Below are 19132 nucleotides of genomic sequence, written 5' to 3'. Positions count from 1 at the left end.
CAATGCTTGTCCTCACCGGTACACAAATCATAATTGGCAGCCTTTCATCCATAATAAAAGACGTGCCTATCAAGCGTCATAAAATATTAGTGAGTGTTTTCATGCTTATGGACACCACGTCTCCCCCCGCGGTTGCTCGTCATTGTTTATATTGGCTTTTACTGCCTGGACATCCGTTATTTTGGAGAACCTCGTATAAATGTCAGAAATGAAAATGAACTGTTGTACAAAGTCAAAACTGTTTTTACATTCACTAGTATTTAACTTGAATCTATTTTGACGTTTTTAGCCAGTTAAGTTCACATTCAGTAGAGCTAAGGCTGATTTACTTGCATCGCAGCTCCAGCTACACGACTACAAGACTGTGTGACAGACAGGGCGTGAGGTGTGGACACGTCAACGCTTTGATGTGGAGCAAAAGCCAAACAAATCTGCAAAAGGAAGACATGCTGTCCCTGTTTGTTTGTGTGTATTCATCCTTCAAGCTTATAAGTCACACGTACTTTTGCCTTTGCATCTTTTTTAATCATATCAATCTACTTGCGATATGGTTTTTAATCATGTTTTGGTTAAAGGCAAAGTGAATCTCTCAAGCTGCTCGTACTTAAGACCTTATAGACTTTTGCTATCCCCATTCTGGAGTGTAGCAAACACTCATTCTCCCTGTGCTGTTTTATCTGCACTCAAAGATATTATGGAGCATATTCATAGGAAAACGTCATCACAGAGTCTTTAGTTCAAATTAAACCTGAATCATTTTGTCTTGTAAGACTGTTCACCCATACTGTTCAAATGTGACTAGTTTCATGGGCTGAGTGGAAATAGCTCCACAAAAAAAAAAAAAAAAATCTATCAAATATACTTTTAAAAACAACGATTCTGACAAATTTAAAGGAAAACCACAACAAGACATATTCAAGATAAAATTAAGCTTAAGTGCAAATTCAACCTGGAAGACCTTTGCTGCAACGCTCATTCATCGCCTCATCACCGGCATTCACCAATCATCCAATCACAGTCCCAGCTTCAAGCTGCCCCTTCGCGACAGCCAACCACGGCAGCGACTCATTCCTGCTTCAGCCATTCATCGCCCAGGATCCTCTTTTTAAGCTCCCTCGTCCATCGCTCGGTCGTTTCCCAGCTGTGCTGCGCCCCTCCTCCGCCCCTCCTCCACCTGGCCTCTCCTCTCCTCAGCTCTGCTCATCGTTGTCAACCGGCCCCTCTGAGCATAGACTGTATATAATGGACAGCTTCTGCTCACTCCTCCCCGTTTACCATAATGACCACGCTCGAGGGGGAAACATGGCGGATTTACAGACTCCTCCTCCCCAGCTCTGACATTCCTGGGGAGGAACGTCAGAGCTGTTCCTAAAAAGGGCATAAGGGCGGGATCTTCACTGTAGACTCGGCCCTTGCGTGACGTGTAGCTCGCACAGCTCCAATACTAATGGCTCGTTTCCACCAACCCTACCCTTCTCTACTCTACTTGGTTTGGTCCTACTCTACTTGGCCTGGTTGTGTTTCCACTATTCTGAAGAATCTGATACTGTATCCGTGGTTACCAGGGTGTATCCATGGATATGGCTTTGCTTTTGACTGTATCCATTGGAAACAGTACCTGCTTGGCCTGGTTAGTACCAGGGCCAAGCAGGTACTAAAAAAAGTACCAGTTAACTGTAAAGTGGGCTGGTGGAAACATTTCAAATGCAGGCAAAGTAGAGCAGGGTAGAGTAGAGTAGGGTAGGTGGAACCGAGCCATAACAGTCCGACCCTCATGAAGTATGACATTTCTAAAATTCTTCTTACGAAAACCAGCCTGGTCCCCTTAATTGTAACTAACCCAATGTTAGCACAGGAGAAATATCTAGCTCTAGATAGTTCCAAAAAAAAATTGGGACCAGGCTTTAAAGTTGTTTTTAAGTGTCTAAAGTCCAATGCTTTTCAATGGGGGACTAGTAGCGATATGGAGGTACTACGGCAATGGCGGAGCAATGGCGGCCCCTAGTGTTGTGGCCAAAAAGCAGAGAAGCCAGCGGCCATTGGCTCTGAGTCTCATCCTCTACCATCACCTTTGTCCAGACTCCGGGAGAAGATTCTGTCTAACATTCATCATCGCCATGTAATTTATATCGCTAATGGAATCTTCCGCCGGGGTCTGAGCCCCAATTACGATTCCTAAAGCCACACTGTTCTTTTCAGGTTGAAAATACCAATTAGCATAACGGCTAAGGACTGTGTTGAGTGCATTAATTAGTGTCCAAACGTCTTAGAAAAAAGATGTGTTTTAAGCAAAGTTTTAAAATGCTCCAGCGTGTGTGAAAAAAATAATCATAAAACATGCAAATTCCAACCCCAAGGGACCAACTGAGGAATTTTGCTTTTGTATAAGCGATGTGGCTTCCTTGACCAAGTATTGGACTGATCTAAAACTGTTCATACTATTGCAAGAATGAAGATAGACATACAGATCTCCAGTGTTTGATTAAACTCATGTAGGACAGAACCAGGGAGTGTAGTCATTCTCTCTATTTGGATTAAGTCTTGAGTTCTACTTTCTTCCAGTGGTGAGCAGAGGTTGTTGTGTGATTCTGCAGACGAAGCGCTGATGTATTCCCAAAGTGCTCCGCGCCCCACATAGGGGGATCATGCTCACTGAATATAATGTATGAGTGTAATATCGCTGCGAAGATAACAAAGAGATGTTCTGGGGTCGGCTGGTAATTGCACGGCTGTCAGCTTGAGACACTGACTAGCATTCATCATTTAGCGAAACATATTTAAACAGCACGTGTTAGAATCTGGTATTAATATCCCCGTGTCATCGTAACATAGTTCACAGACTGTTGGCTGCAGGCTATAGTGATCTTTATTTGTTTTCATAAGCAACGCAGTGTCTAATTTTTGTCACAAAAATTAACACATTTTGTCCAGTTCAGCTTTACCCAAATCTAAAAGCTTTCTTGACTGGAGCTCTCTGCCTATCGGCCAGTGTAGCGCCTCATTTGAAAGCTAAGTTGATAGTTACTTTTTTGTCACGTTGTGTTTTGGTCATTTCTTTTTTGTCTCTTTTTTAACTCTTTTTTTATCTCTTTTTTTCAACTCTTTTTTGTCTCATTTTGGCTCTTTTTTTCATCCATCTCTTTCTGTCTCTTTTTTCATCTCTTTCGTCTCTTTCATCTCATTTTCAGCTCTGTTTTCAACTCTTTTTCATCTCTTTTTTCATCTCCTTTTCATCTCTTTTTGTCTCTTTTTGGTCTCTTTTTTTTGTCTCTTGTTTGCCTCTTTTTTGATGTTTTTCCTTGCTTTTTTGTCGCTTTCTTATTGTGGTATTGTCGCTTTTCGTCTCTATTTACACTTTAGATTTGGGTAATGTCAAACTGGAGAAAACGTGCTCGGTTCAGATGGGAGTAACTCGACTTATCTCGAAGGCCCATGATTGGTTCATGCAAAAGCTACAGATACATTTCATGGCCTTCACATGGAGGTCGTAACCGCGGTGACACACTGTGGACATAATAGCCACATAACTAGCAGATGAGAATACTCTATTGCTTTTGTTTGTCATCTGGCCTATTTTCACTCACAACCTACTGTGTTAAATCAAAAACACATTACCTTTTTTTTTAACATGCTGTCCCGTGACCCCCACTTTGGGAAGTAAGCTCGTTTCTTTATTATTTTTCTCTTTTGTGCCGCCTGCCTCTTTCAAACAGGCACATTCACTGCTTTCAGCTCAATAAATGGCTTAGTCAAAGTGCTGCTTTGAAAGGTGGCTTGTTTTAACCACACAGCTGGAGATAGTGTATAATAATTTCATGCAAAGAAGCAAATGTGCCGCTTTCCTGTATAAAACGCATTGATAGGCACATCTAAAGGCACAGTTGCTTAATGATGCTGTGCCACTAAACATCTGGCGCATATAGGGACGAGAAGGCAACCTCTGGTCTCTCATTATCTAGTATAAGCGAAGGGACACATGCGCAAAAGAGGCCGTATTATTATTCAGCTTGTGTAGCGTGCTATGATAAAGAGGCCCGCTATGAACATGTAACCTCGTGACCATTGATCCGCTGCCTGGGCGCCTAGCGATGATTGGAGGAGAGCACTCAACACGGAGGAGATGTCGATACTAAGTGCGTTATTAGCTCGGGCACCTGAAGGAGCTCAGCCAGTGCCTCTCCTTTTCTAACAGGCCGTATTCATAAAGGTGGCGTTCATGAGGAGTGATGGAGGCAGAGTGTCTGTTCTGGGTGGAAAAAACATGAATGAAATATGTATTCATTGGTATAATATGAGGACATAACATTGTCGATCTGCCCCCGCGTGTTTGTTTAAATTGAAGTGGATCGTGTTCGTTTCGTTCATTAGAGAAACTCTGTGCTCTTACCTCAATAGAATCTGAATAATCTGAAGAATTGGTTACATGGCTAAAATGAAATAAAACATGGATTCAATATAGGGCTGTGCAATTAAATTCAATTACGATTTTGATTATTCCACTAGACAATTACAAAAATGGTGATATGCTGTTGTATATGTAAAATAATAATATAATAATAATATTTTTTATACGTAGCTCTTGAGATAACGCTACTGAGAAGTGCTCACCTTTTGCTGAAAGGAGAACCGAAGTTTAGAAGCCTCTATATCCTTTGCCCAGGGCTGGTTAATGCAGAAAAGCCTAAAACTCTTCTTCGGGAGCAGATATCACAAACGCAGCTCAAAGCAAACTAATATTATTTCATGCCGCTGTGATGATTGTTTCTGTTCCCTTCGCATTTCACGTGCTACTGGCAAAAGCTTTTGTTCGACATAAACAAACAGCGCTGTGTGATGATGTCATCAGGCCGCGCAGCTTGGTCTGCTTGGGCAAGTGTGAGGGTTGGCCAGCAGGGGGCAGGTGAGCCAGTGATGTCTCAAATAGAGGATCAGTTTAGAAACGGCAGCATATTTAATATCATTTGGACTTTTTGTTCAAATAAAATGTTTTGCATATTTTTTGCGATTAAGGCAACCAATAATCATTGAATAATCATGATTTCAGTTATTACAAAGAAATAATTGTGATTATTATTTTTTTATAATCGAGCAGCCCTAATTCAATATGCTGCATTGATGGTTTAGGGACATTCTTTTTAGGCATATGGTTTGACACATATGAATATATTAAAGGGACTATACAGAGTTTAAAAATGTTAAAACTAAGTATTTTCCTCACCCTACATGTTCCAGCCATGTCCTAATGTGTAGGATGAGCTCAGACCTGTTCACCACAACTGCCTCTAAAATCCTGCACTGTCACTCAAAAAGGTGTTAATTCGGGTCCGAAGTGCCGTCATGCACAAGCTTAATATAGAAGGTGCAGTTACACTTATGACCTGAGGTGGCGGCAGTGAGCATAAAATGGTCAACTTGCATCTAGCCTCTTTAAGTTCATGAGAAATCACTCTAAACCAGTGGTTCTTAACCTTGTTGGAGGCACTGAACCCCACCCGTTTCATATGCGCTTTCACCGAACCCTTCAAGCGGGGCGTGTCATCACGAATCATACAAGTCGGGTAATTGTCTTGACCTCCGCCGAACCCCTGAGACTGACTCACCGAACCCCTGGGGTTCGATCGAACCCAGGTTAAGAACCACTGCGCTAAACATTAATAACTATGCAACTTGTTATGTGCTCTTTCCTCATTAGTGTTGCAAGACTTACATTCATTTGCCATGACTATATCTGACTGAAATGAAATTACATATAAGATAAACTTCACAACCAAGTCCCCTATGCTAGCCTGGCCTTAGCCATCCATATACTCGGCGGGTGTTGTAGGTGCGCTGCATTTGCTGGTTGTAGTTTGGCAATGGCGGCGGATATGAAAGTAATGGAAGCTCTTCAATCTGTTCTGGCTCGGCTCGCAAATATCCAGAAATTAAAATTGAAGCCTTGGAATGTGCAAGGAATGCCCTCAAGAGTTATGATTGAGCTGCTTCACTCACTCGGGTGCATTACATACGTCACGACCAAACGCTAGTGAAAATCATATCCAATCGTTTCAAAGGAGTTCACCCCTCCCACCTGATAACGGAGCTCACTTGTGAAGGTCCAGACCCTTGTACGAAACGCAATGAGTACGAGTGTATGGTAAAACCAGGCTACCCCTACGCATGTCATTGTCACGAAACTTGCTCACTCTCAAAATTAAATACTGTCTTAAACGCCACAAAGTGTCTGTCAGTGAAGTGTCTGAATGGCATATTTTCCTCTCACACTTTAGGCGGCCAATTGACAATCTCTGCTATATTTTGATGCAAATTATTCCAGGATATCCATGCTGTGTGAGAAAACAGATTAAGCAGATTAATTTGTGTAACTCCCTCACGGCCGAGCAGTTTTATGTTTTGTTTACAATTAAGTGCTTCAAAGTTGTCTATTTTTTATTTTTTTGTACAAGTGTTTATTTCCTAAACTCTGAAGCCTTCTATTAAGTGCTGTATTAGGCGTAAACATTTCCCTCAGGTCCATTGCCCCTGCTGCTGCTTTTGCCTTGAATCAGCCTTTGAATCGTGCTGAAAGACTTCTGATATCATTCACACTTTGAGATCTGACTTTCAACGCTCTTTTTTCTCCTCTCTTTGCAGTGGGCCGTTTGTTGATCGAGTTCAGCTCCCAGATGACCATGGAGCGGGTGCAAAAGGAGAACCCGAACGTTACTGAGGGAGGTCGCTACACACCGCCCGACTGCAGACCCAGATGGAAGGTACGACGACGACTCTGTAACTCTTTTCTTTAAGTTAACACCTTTTCATTAGCCAAAATCGGCATGAGAAATGGGTCAAAGTTTATGTTATTTTCTCGCCACAAATTCGGGAACTAGAAGGAAAAAATGCTCTATATCAGAATTATGTTTTCTTTTCTTTTTTGAATCAAGGTAACATCAAGGTTATCTTCGGGGGAAAGTAACTTAATTTGTGGTTTGAATGTCTCAGTGATCATAAATTCAACCCAGTGCTTGTGTAAATATATAGTAAGGCCAAAGCTAAGACAGCAGACTGTGATTCAGGTACGACCATAAACTGTGAAAAACATGGACGTACCAGCGCTATTAGCTGCTGAAGCCTACTTGGAAGTGGTTCCAGAAGTTCCTTGCTATATTAGACTTTACATTAAAGCTTTTTTGCCCCTTCATGGTTGAACACAGGCTTGTCGCCATGTGTTACCTCCACAAGTAACATTGTCCTATTTTTATTTTATTTTATTTTTAACCTATTTTAAGTATAGGAGTTGGCTCCAAAATCTCTTCCAAACTGCTAGCAAGAACGAGCGATAGTTAACAGGTGCTGAACGCCTTTAGTCCATGGCTATAGAGTGAACTAGTCAGTCTTGTTCATGTTATTGTCCTTACACTCATGTGGCACTTACATTACAATGGTTCCTCCTTTCTCTGACTTATGCTTGGTATTGTCCTGCCTTTAATCTTAAAGGAACAGGCCACCGTTTTTCCATACTGAGATATGTTCTTACCTGAGCTTAGACGAGTTGATACGTACCTTTCTGGTCTTTGTGCGTGCCCGTGGAAGAGCGTGGTAGCTTCCAACTTCACCCCCGTTTGGAGCTATAGGAATACATTGGGAGAGGCCAAATGCTAACAACATCTTTAGTCATTTTGCGGGACTGAGCATACGCACAAAGACCAGACAGGTACGCATCAACTCGTCTGAGCTCAGGTAAGAACATATCTCAGTATGGAAAAACGGTGGCCTGTTCCTTTAATGATGAATTTATGGTTGTCTGTACTTGTCTGTAATTACTAACGGATTGTTATAATATGTGATTAAATAACATTTTGAATGTTGATATAATGGGTCTATATTCTGAAGCTAATTAACACACACCATGTAGCCAGGGCCAAGTTGCATAGAAAAAGCCTAATGTTTGTTTTTCACAGGTCAGACAAGGATCTTGCTATTAAAAACTGTAGTCTGACTCAGAAAGCAACATTTTTTCTTGGTGCTAAAGTTTGAAAACTATTGCTTTTTTCCCCTTGGGGTAGAGTGTCAAGTGTAGCTATAGATCACTAAAACATTATTACAATTCTATTTATGCTAACCACGTATTTGACATGTGTAGGTGGCCATCATCATCCCGTTCCGGCACAGAGAGAACCATCTGAAATACTGGCTCCACTACCTCCACCCAATCCTCCGGCGGCAGAAGATCGACTATGGCATTTATATCATCAACCAGGTAGGAACACAATCATGTGAAACCATCTCTTAATCTCGGTGTACGTTTTGCAAATACTGAAAGATTTTTGGATGTGAAAGTACAGGTAAATTCTGAGCTCTAGCACTTATCTCCTCTGTGTACTGTGTGATGGTTCACAGATTGAAATGTGGCAATTTCAACCCCCTGACAGCGGGTTTTTACCACATGCTAATGTCACATGCTAGAGGTGTTTATTTCCACACCTGACAGAGGGATTGTAGTTTCAGCAAAGGGATGGCTACCAGTATATCAAGATATCGGATACTGCTTGATATCGCAAGTCGCAGTCGCAGTCGCAGCTTGTCTTTGGTTGTGCAACGATTCTATTAATCTTTGTCCCTGTCTCACTGTGAGGCGTTTGATCTGCACTTTTGAGTTACAACATAAGAGTTCCAGCTGGAGTGATGTTTCCTCTCAGCAGTACATTGTTCATCAGCCTTATTCGATTTGAAGGGTTGTTGTTGTCACTTTTATACATTGCAGTTAGAAATAAGAAGAAATTGAATGGTGTCTGTAGTCACTTATTCATACTCTTTTTTGCTTGTCTATAGAGCTTTGTATTTGGGCATAGTCTACTTTTTTAATCTGTCAAGTAGCAGCCTAGTATATGCTGTTCTATGACCAGTTTTGTAATGCTGCCCGTATATTCTACAATCTGATTAGTTATAGCAGTTTTGTGCATCAACTGCATGGCTCAAATGTCTTTGAATGTTAGTCTCATGTTTCTCTTCAACATGAACCGCAGTTGTTTCTGTGATGGTATTTATTTTGCTAATTTTTTGAGCACCATTTTTACATTCTTGGAACATTTATAATATTGAGCTCAATCATGTTTGAGTGGGGAAGTGTGTCATGATAATAATGAACTCACTCACTGCTTTCAATTTCACCCTGCTGTGTGAAAGTACAGGCCTTTCGTAAGAGCCTCAATGCATGAGTCATGAACGAAACCACCACGCTTTGTATCAAAGCATCACCTGGATTTAACCTACTGTTTTGATCTGGGGTTGCTGTAGTTGGTCAGGTCTAGGTTCAGCAACACAATGTGCCCAAAGAAAGAGGTGACCATGAATAAGCAGGTTGTTCCATCGACTGATTTCTTCTTCCCTGATGGCACAGGCATATTCCAGGATGACGATGCCAGGATTCATCGGGCTCACATTGTGAAAGAGTGGTTCAGGAGCGCGAGACATCACTTTCACACATGGATTGTCCACAGAGTTCATCCCTCATTGAAAATTTGGGATGTGCTGGAGAAGGCTTTGCACAGTTGTCACCCTCTCCCATCGTCAATACAAGAGCTTATTGAAACAATGTCATAGCAAATGTGTGCTGTAATCAAAGCGAAAGGTGGTCCAACCTAAAGTAAAGTTAACTTCTTTATCAATTTTGGCTATTTTCTTAACTCTGAATATAAATTGTCTGTCCTCTTTTCATCGCTGTTCCTCTCTTGGTCGATTAGATCTGACCATTGCAGGCGGAGTTGCAGTTTTGGAGCTGCCCAGTGACCCGATTGAGAAGACACCACAGTCAAAATGAAATGAATGAAACATGCGAGAATAAAGCAAACCGCCATTCTATGTTTTTTGATGAGGAACCACATTGTCACATGGTGAAAAACTCAATGCAACTGGTTTCCCACATTAAGTGTTATATTTGTTTAGCTCATACACTAGCATTTGCTTCTTTGTGTCTTCTTGCCTGTTTAATTGGCAACGTGCAGCATTTCCTGACCTCTCTGCAGTGCAGGGCTATGTCTTGGTAATATCTTTATTGAGCCGGAATTTCCCCTGGCTGGCCTTGCTGTGCTTTTATTTGGCAGAATTTCAATTTTCTTTGCCTCCAACGTACACATTACAAACCGACATCCAAAACGACATTGTCATTCCTCAACCCTGAAATCTCCCTCACGCAGAACATAACGTAAGCAGTTCGTCCTTCAGTAAATCCGTTATTACATGCTGCATGCTTCCTCTAGACGCTACTTTTGCTAAATCCTGTCTCTCTGTTGTGTGCAAGCTGGAGTCATTTGTTTTAATTTGACGTGTGTTATGTGCATTGCTCCCCCATTTGTCTCGTGTCAGAGTGAAAAGAGGTGCTGGAGACAGTGGCACGAACAGCCTCTACCTCCTGAGAGAGAGAGTGTCACGCATTAAGTTTAGTGTTATGTGAGAATGAGCTCAATGATTTTTCAAGAAGTTTATAAAGAAGTTGTGTGCAAATGTTGGCTTTGATTAAAACAGTAGACTCCAACCAGATGTGGCCACGCATTGCTTTATGAGACAGCTTCAGTAGTTCATGATTGTCAATCTCACTACTTACTACGATAGAAACTGAATGATTTAATGATAGTACCAGGGGTTCATTTGTACTGGGTGTGCGTCTCATAGTTGTAAATAATAGAAAATGTCCTCAAACCCATCATATTTGGAGCTACAATGTTATGTTTTTCTTTTCTGTATGTTCCCACTGATTCAGATTCATTGGATTTGGGAAACCAGTTTTCAATTAAATCAACAACGCTTAATGTGTTAAGTAGTGAATAGCAATTGTTTTTTCTTAGTCTACAGTGTGTTCCAAATTAGTATGCAAATTATATTTTCTCAGATTCTCTAAATTGTCAACTCGAATGACAGACAGCATAATTTTATAGTCTTTAACTGTTAGAGGATAATATGAATGTGATAGAAAAAAACTCCCAGTGATAACAGTTAAAATGTACTGTTCCAAATGATTATGCACAACAGAGTTTAAAAACATATTATAGGTTGCTAAGAACTGAAATTGATTATTTGTTGAATTTGCAACATTAGGAGGTCATCTTTTGCTTGAGGAGGCTCCAAAAGTTCTCAATAAGGTTGAGGTCAGGGGAGGATGGGGTCCACATAATGGTGCGTTGTACCATGGAAGAAAGTGGTCAGTCAGAAACTCCACATATTTTGTTCATTTTCACACCTTCAGGGATCCTAAAGGAGCCGACCAGCTCTCTCACCATGATTCTGGCCCAAAACATGACTCCGCCCCCTCCTTGCTGACGTCGCAGCCTTGTTGGGACATGGTGGCCATTCACCAACCATTCACTACTCCATCCATCTGACCATCCAGGGTTGCACAGCACTCATCAGTGAACAAGACTGTTTGAAAATGAGTCTTGATTTCTGGGCCACTGCAGCCGTTTCTGTTCGTCAGCTTCAATGAACAGTTTAGGAGAAGCCGGATAGACGGTTTATGCACAATTGCAAGGCATCATCAGCTTCAAATACCTGTTTGCTGCTTTGTAGCAGCTGTTCTCTTAATCTAATGTATTTGTCTGGCAAAAAGCGTCCTCATTGTGCCTTTATCTGCACAAACCAGTGTGTGCTCTGAATCATCCATGAATTCAGAGCACACACAGTACGATGATTATGCTTAATCTTGCGTGAAATATCAAAGGTTTTCATACCTAGGCATTCAACTATGTCACGCTTTTCATCAGCAGAGACATTTTTTTGGGGGGGAATATTACACCTGCAACTTCGGCCGACAAAGTGCCGGAGTTTTAGTTGGAGATACACAGATAAATGTCATGTGCAGCTGAAGGTCACTTTGTAGCAGCTTCACCTTGATTCTTAACCCGTTCACCTGCTCCTCTCAGCAGCGTCTGGAATAAACTCAGCATAATTAGTTGGAGTGAAGATCACAGAGCACTCTCCTGTTTGAAGTGTAAATGACTCCCTCAATTTTCTCGTGAAAACACTAAAAAACTCTCACCCAAACAGAGTGAAGAGAGGTTGAGTCCTGCATTACCATCCACCACTTTCGCATTTGGAACTCGGGGAATACTTTTGGGATTTTACATTAACAAGTGGAGCCCGTGCTTTGGTTTTTGGAAAAATTGTGTTTTTGTTCAGTATATTGATAGTTGAGTATGTTGAGATATGCACACCTTAAATCTGTGAACTTTCTCACCTGCTCTGGTATGCATTCAATATATTTTGACATGCATATTATTAACCTCCCTCTCTCCTGGTACAGCTTAATTTTTTACCTTTTTCTGCGAAATGCAGGTGGTTTCTGTGTTCCATATTGTTTTTCTGGATACTTTTGTACATCTCTGCAGTGTTTTTGTGGAGGTTTGGTGGATTTGTTTATTTTGAGGGTCCAAAATGGTCCAGAAGAAAGCAGCTTTTAAAAGCTAAAACCAGCTAAAACCTTTTAAAGGCTAAAACCAGCTAAAACCATTTGAGACCTACAAATTTCTTCTTCTAAGACACTGAAGAGGCACCAAGAGCCCCCACACCTGCAGCACAGTGGAGGCGTCAGACGAGGAGCTGGTGAAAGAGTGCTGTGGAGCGGAGAGAGCTGCAGGAGGAGGAGGAAGGAGGAGGAGGAGCTGACCAGTGCAGGACACCACGCTCTGAAACAGGGACAAACCCAGGAGGCGGTGCAACATTTCAGAGGATCAGAGGAGACAGAAAGCAGCCAGCCAGGTTTCCTCCGAGTGCTACAGTTTCCCCGACCTCCAAGGTCATGTGGGTCAGTTTGGCCCACAGTGGCAGCGTGGCTCAGTCACAGTGGCTCAGGACTAACACCTGAAGCACTTACTTCCTTACTTCCTTACTTCCTTCCTTACTTACTTACTTACTTGATGTTTAGCTAGTTAGAGATTAGTTAGCTAGTTAGACAATTAAAACTGATTTAGACCTAAGTGTGTCATTAGTGTGGCCGCATGGTCTAAATCAGTTTTAATTGTCACACTTAAGGTTGCAAAGAGTAACATTTCATACTAATAAAATAATAATGCATTTTGTTTGTACAGCGTTTTCTAGAAGCTCAAAGACACTTCGCAAAAGTGCAAGAAAAGAAGTCAGACAAGGCAGGTTAGGCAATAATAATGTCCTTAACAACGGCTCCTTAGGGCCTTATAATGTATAAAAACGGCGAACCCTTTGCGTTTCCCAGTGGCACAATGACACTATGCACTTTAATTGAGATTTAAACTTCTGGCACATTGGCGCATAACCCCTATGCTACTATCATACCATTCTAAGTAACTGTATCCTGCCATGATAGCCCTGTATGCTCGTCTCTAACTTAGTGATAGGCTGAGCTGGAGAGAGTAATATGGCATTTTCTTCACTGTATCGCACTTTACATCAGTATCTTTTTAACAGACTAAGAAGGTCAGAACTTTGAATTGAACAAAACTCTCATTGAAGCTAAAGGGGCTTAATTTCTGGCATCTGTTCTTTATCAGTATCTCTCTAAGCCTCTCCCTAAAATAGTTTTGACAGACAACGAGACACTCGACAGAACAGGTTGGCCCCGGTAAGAGCCCCAGAGGGTGAGATGGAGACGGGGGAGAAGACGGGATGTCCGATTAGAGTGTTAGATCAGGCGCCACTTGAGGAGAGGACAGTGAAGAGCCCTCAGCATCGTGACTGTTCGAGTGTTAAATGAGAGGAAGCCTTTCAACACACCGCCATCGCTGAGGAGAGAGGAGAGGGGAGAGGAGAGGGTGTTGCTAACAGAGAATATCATGTCCTTCCACACCACTTCTAAAATCTACACTACTGATACTAAGGAATTAAGCACGGACGGAAACTTGTAAGTCAGTGCAACTTTTACAGAATACAACTTTTGTGAAAACAAAGTGATGGTAAACTTGTGAAGTAAGTAAGGAAATGGGCAAAATTGTGTTTGAGTGTTGAAGAAAATTGTAAGAATACTTGTTAGACATGAGAATCAAAATACCACTGTCTAGTTTTTTTACTTTGCCTTTAATTCTAGAGATGAGCACTCCTTCCAACTCAGATAAATGCACTCTATGGGCCTGATCTTGTGTTTCTAAACGCAGACTCACCTTATTCCGCCCCGCCCACTTTTGCCTCTTTTTGCCTTGTCTCGGCACTTCAAATTGTCTTGATACTTCCGATAGAGCGCGAAGCCCTTTCATTTAAACGGAGAACGAGGGAAAATGTTCGCCGCTCAAATCTGACGTTTAGTCGACTGATTTGAGTAAAATGTCCAATGTTTACTTGCACCAACATGTCAACATGAAAAACCAGCTTTGTTTTCGTGTAGGAACTGATTTCATCTTGACTTCTCCAACCCTTTGTTAACTGATAGGAGAAATAAGGTGAATAGCGTAACTTTTTTTTCCAGACCTGGCGCATTAAATGGGCTGTAGTGGGCAGGACAGACTTCTGTGGCCAATGGCGATGTTATGTAGAACAACCTTTTTCCTCCAACCAGACTGAGGGGAAGGGAGTAGGGGTGGTGGGATGTGGTGAACATTAAAGCCATTAATGCTAAAGGCAGATTACTAGGGAGCACGATGGAAAAGAATATGAGGCTACTATAGGTGAGCAGAACTCAGTGCTGCTTGTATTGGATAAAAGCACAATACACAAAATGTATTATTTATTTATTTATTTTTGTATGTTTTTGTGACTGCATAGAGAAAATTGGAGGGAAAAACAAGACATTTGGTCTTGAAGCTTCCATTAAACCAGACCTATTGAATAACATCTAATTTGACAGCTTTTATCCTGTTCCAAATATAAAGCACTTGTTATCTAAACATAACTATATAAAGAAGCAGTTTGATTCATGCTACCTGCCACTGTCGGCTTCCTCCAGTGCATTTCTGACATGGCGCTTGGATGAAGTCGTGTTGTGTGATCTGGTGAGTGGGCGTTCAGTGCTGTCCTGCTGCTCTGTGTCCTCCTCCCGTCCCCTCACACTGGACACAAGCCTGAAGCACAATATGAGCCGAAAACTAGACACATAAAGTGCAGGGAAAATGAAGTCTCTTGGCTGATACACTGCAAAACCCAGATTTTTTCTCACTGTGTTAGGAAGTTTAAACCAAAGAGTTTCTGTGGCACTAAATATTACGATTATTAAGTTACTGAAGTTTTGTACCAAAATCTAGGCCTTAAATGTCATTAAAATCATTCAATTGGATTCACACAAGCAATAAATCTATATTAATAATGACAATACGTTACTATTTTTGCTTGGTTTGTCAATAATGAAGGCATAAAACATATTCATATTCATACTTCATAAACCAAGAGGCCCAGTAGAGTTTCTCACTGGATTGTGCATTTACCCTATGTGTTCAAACGTAGCTCTACCATTGTAAGACAAGATCCTTGGTGGCAGTTTTCCTCGTTGTGATAATAGTTGGGCACAAAGTCTTGTCTGGGTTGAAACAGTGCTTTACTCACACAGAGAATACTAGGCTAAAAGGGCAGACAGTCTGGACAGAATTCAATCAGACTATGATATAAACTGCTGCATCTCTGATCCAACTTGCTGCAGCCATCAAAAGAGTCTGGAGCAGGCCTTCGCTTTGAGGCGGAAGAGGCTAAGTCTTGTTACAAAGCCGAGTTTTTCCTATGTTATTTTTATTCACAGTGGCGGTGTCCAGTGGCGAGCGGACACTAAAGGATCAGAGCGGATTAGAGTCTGTGTTTGTTTGGCTTTTACTGTGAAGGTCGTCTGAAGGCGGGACCAGCACTTCTTCCGCGAGAGATGGAGGGAGTCAGACAGCATCAAAGAGAAAGAGAAATAACAATGGTGTCAAGGCGGCTTCAGAAATGGTAGAAACCCACCTCTGCTCCCCAGGACGACCTCTCTGCCTTTGACTGTTGTGTCTGCACCTGTTATCCTATGATCTCTGCAGTAAACGCCACTCTGATATCTTACACAAAATACGCACAACGAATAAAAATCACTTCAGATCAGAAAGAATTACTTTAATGTCAGCAGTGCCATCTAAGCCATCAACTACAATGCAAAAGCTGTTATCTTTTTTTTTTTTTTTTTTCAAATTGCAGTAGCTCAATAAAATATGAATAGATTAATGTCCGCAAATGCAGAATTCTGATGCCATGTCTCATGAGCCAAAAACCTGGTCGCATTCTTTGGTCTGCAGAAGCTTTTGGTCGCCCCAGTCCCACTGACAAAGTTCAAAGCTGGAGGCGACTGAGCTTTTGAGTTTGTCACACCTAAATTATAGAATGAACTGCCAAATCGTTTAATCTCTTACCCCCCACTAAACCAAAGCTTTACCCAGATCTAAAACTTCTCGACTGGAGCTTAGAGCCTATAGCAGAATGAAACTCCAGCCAAAAGGCGCAGCTTAATTATAGAAAGTAAACAATTCCACACGTGTCCAGCAGAGGGCACTGATAAACAATCAGGATGTAAACAACACATTATAGCCATGTGGTAAATGGGCAGTCTGCCCCAGGGCGGCTGTGGATACATTAGTTACCACCACCAAGTGTGAAGTGAATAAATATGGACTAGCAGAAACAGGCTTGTTATGTGCAATACAAGTGTAAGCCATTTTTCATGAACCTACAGTCCGGATCATTATTGTTCATTTATTTTAAAAAAGTTTCTCCTATATAATATTCGCAATAAAATTATATTTTGCTGGAGCTTTTTTTTATGAACCCCGGCAATACATGCTTGACATATTTTGGACTCCGGGGAAATTTACTTGGAGGCCCCTGGCTTAGCTAAGACCTACAAAGCTGATCGTAGCTTTTTAGTTGTGTTGTCGTGTTGTTGTTGTGTGTTTTGTCATTTTTCTTGTTTCTTTTTCATTATTATTATATTTCATTATTATTTCATTTTTTTTTTTCTGTTTTGACACTTTTTAGTCATGTTTTTGTCACTTTTTTGTTGCGTCTTTCGTCTTTCACTCTGTTATTGTTCTGCTGTGTGTTGTATAAAGTGGTCTGTAAGTTTGCATAGTGAGGAGAGATGTAGTGAAATTTGCAAGTCAACAATCACAATCCTCTCCTCTTTTACCAAAAATTACCAGAATTTTCAAAAGTAAACGATCAAGCTCCTCCCCCTTCTTTCTTGATTGGACCTGACAGGCCGGTTCACAGGGAAAGCTCGTCTCATTGGTCAAACTGGTATCCCGGGGATTCTGATTACCTAATTACTGTTTAATATTGCTTATGTTGCGTCAAATTTCAGACCTTGGCGGTTAATTATACGCAATCTATTAAATTTGTAAAACATTTAAACTTACAGACTATCACTTTAATTGGACAGATACAGATTTATGCCTTTTTGAATTTAATCTTTAATGTACATTGTTTCTACTTTTCTATTGGTGAGTATTATAATTGTGTCAGTACTCACAAATAAAGTCTATTTGCTTACTCACTTAGATAAAAACTTAAGAAGCATCGTGAGCCGTCAGTTCTAACATCTATCTGATAAAGTCGGCATTTTCATGTGTGACTAGACAAGTAATGGACCAATGTCTAAGCACTATGACACACAAAAATGACGAAAGCCTTTGGAGTGTAAGGCTACATAAAAAAAAATAGCCTACAATAATAAAGCACTCTGATGAGGTTAATGTGACATGTTGATATCTTACTAAGGCGTCATATATAATCATGAACCACTCAGAACTGAAAGAACAACTCCAATTGCCACTGCAGCGTCGTCTCAGTATTGAATTGGTCCTAAAGAATGAAGAATACTCCATGTCCTTTTACCACAGCGTCCATTTCTGCTGCCAGCGCCTCACGGAAGCCTTAAAGAGAGTACACTGTGCATTATGCATCGGCTGAATCTTCTAAAACACTCCTTTCTCCTTTGTGGAGGGGTCAGAAGTGGACTGCTCTCTGTGCAGGTGCGTCTGAACTCTGGCTCGTATTGTTGATGTTGCCTGGATACAAATGGCTCTGCTCCAGACCTTTTTTTTGCTCGAGGACATCACGGGGCGAGATATTAGTGAATCTGCTCTGCGTCTCAGGGAGGAACAAAGCGCAATATGGAAACTGCAGCTGAAAATGTGGAGTACTGCTTTTTTTCTTTTTCTTTACATTCAAGTGCATGCATTTATGTTTCATCAAGAAGAAATAAGCCACAGAAAGAGAAGATAAATAGGTTTTTGCAGAGGTGCATGAGACCCTGATGGTTGTAAGCTTTTTTCTGCTCACTTCCACTGAGCCTTGCAGTTGATGATTGATGGATCAAACATAAAAGGTCATGTTTAATCCATATATATTTGTTTAAATCCACCTTTGCTTTCTTAAGTCAAATTCTTTTCCCTAAGCTTTATCCCTGGATAAGCTGCCGATTACACCCATTTTGCTGACCCATCTTTGTAAACCATCTTTACTTTTACAATATATAAGCCCACATAGAAAGTAACATCAATAGATTGTTTTCAACACCATAACGCTCGTTCAGTTTTATACGGTGATTACTCAAAGCGAAACATCATCGTCTTAACTTTTTGCGCACAAACTTGCAGTGGGACAATTGACTCACGGCGCTACTTTTTCCATAGCCTCTCCATTTTCGTCTGGACATGTACAGATTAGAAAAGCCTGGGTTTCGCTCAGTTAACCATGGGATAAGATATTGATCTGGAGAATGTCTGGCTCCTCTCCCCTTTCGCCCTTGTTTCTCGGTGCTGTTTTGTCGAGGAAGTGTACAGTGTGGAAACTGTCTCATCGCTCTGAACCTGGTTAAGTCCCCTGTGCTAACACCTGATGTGTATATGTGCTAGCGCCGTGCTTGGATGAATTATAGATTTTGATGCAAACTCCTCCCTTTTGTTCTCTCTGCTTCTGCTTCTGCTTCCCACAGCTCCCCAAAGCACGGGCCCACTATTCTTTCAACTTAATGCAGGGTCTAAGGGAATGGTAATGATATCACATTCTCAGAGCAGTTTCTATTTTTAATGTCAAAAGGAGGAGCGTGATAGATTTTGCAGTCAGTGAAGCCCGGCTTTACTGTGCATGCCATTCATTTTATAGTATACATCCTATACACTGTTAAAAGTCGTATGCCCATTTTGTTATTGTAACGTAAGAGTGTAGTTTGTTTTCACATGACAAT

The 19132-nt window shown here is 41.2% G+C and overlaps 1 protein-coding gene across 2 annotated transcripts in view; it reads left to right on the top strand.

Moving 5' to 3' along the window:
* The window catches only part of b4galt2 (UDP-Gal:betaGlcNAc beta 1,4- galactosyltransferase, polypeptide 2), a 196328-nt gene that overhangs the window by 82324 nt on the left and 94872 nt on the right, over positions 1–19132 (top strand). For both annotated transcript variants that reach the window (XM_079569848.1, XM_079569847.1), the window contains 2 exons: positions 6634–6752; positions 8123–8239. In XM_079569848.1, coding sequence (XP_079425974.1) covers positions 6634–6752; positions 8123–8239 — 236 coding nt within the window. The remainder of the gene's footprint in view (positions 1–6633; positions 6753–8122; positions 8240–19132) is intronic.

Source organism: Gobius niger (assembly GCF_951799975.1).
Source record: "Gobius niger genome assembly, chromosome: 13".
Taxonomy (NCBI): Eukaryota; Metazoa; Chordata; class Actinopteri; order Gobiiformes; family Gobiidae; genus Gobius; species Gobius niger.
Note: the sequence above shows the minus strand (reverse complement) of the source record. Positions and strands in the feature narration are given on the sequence as shown.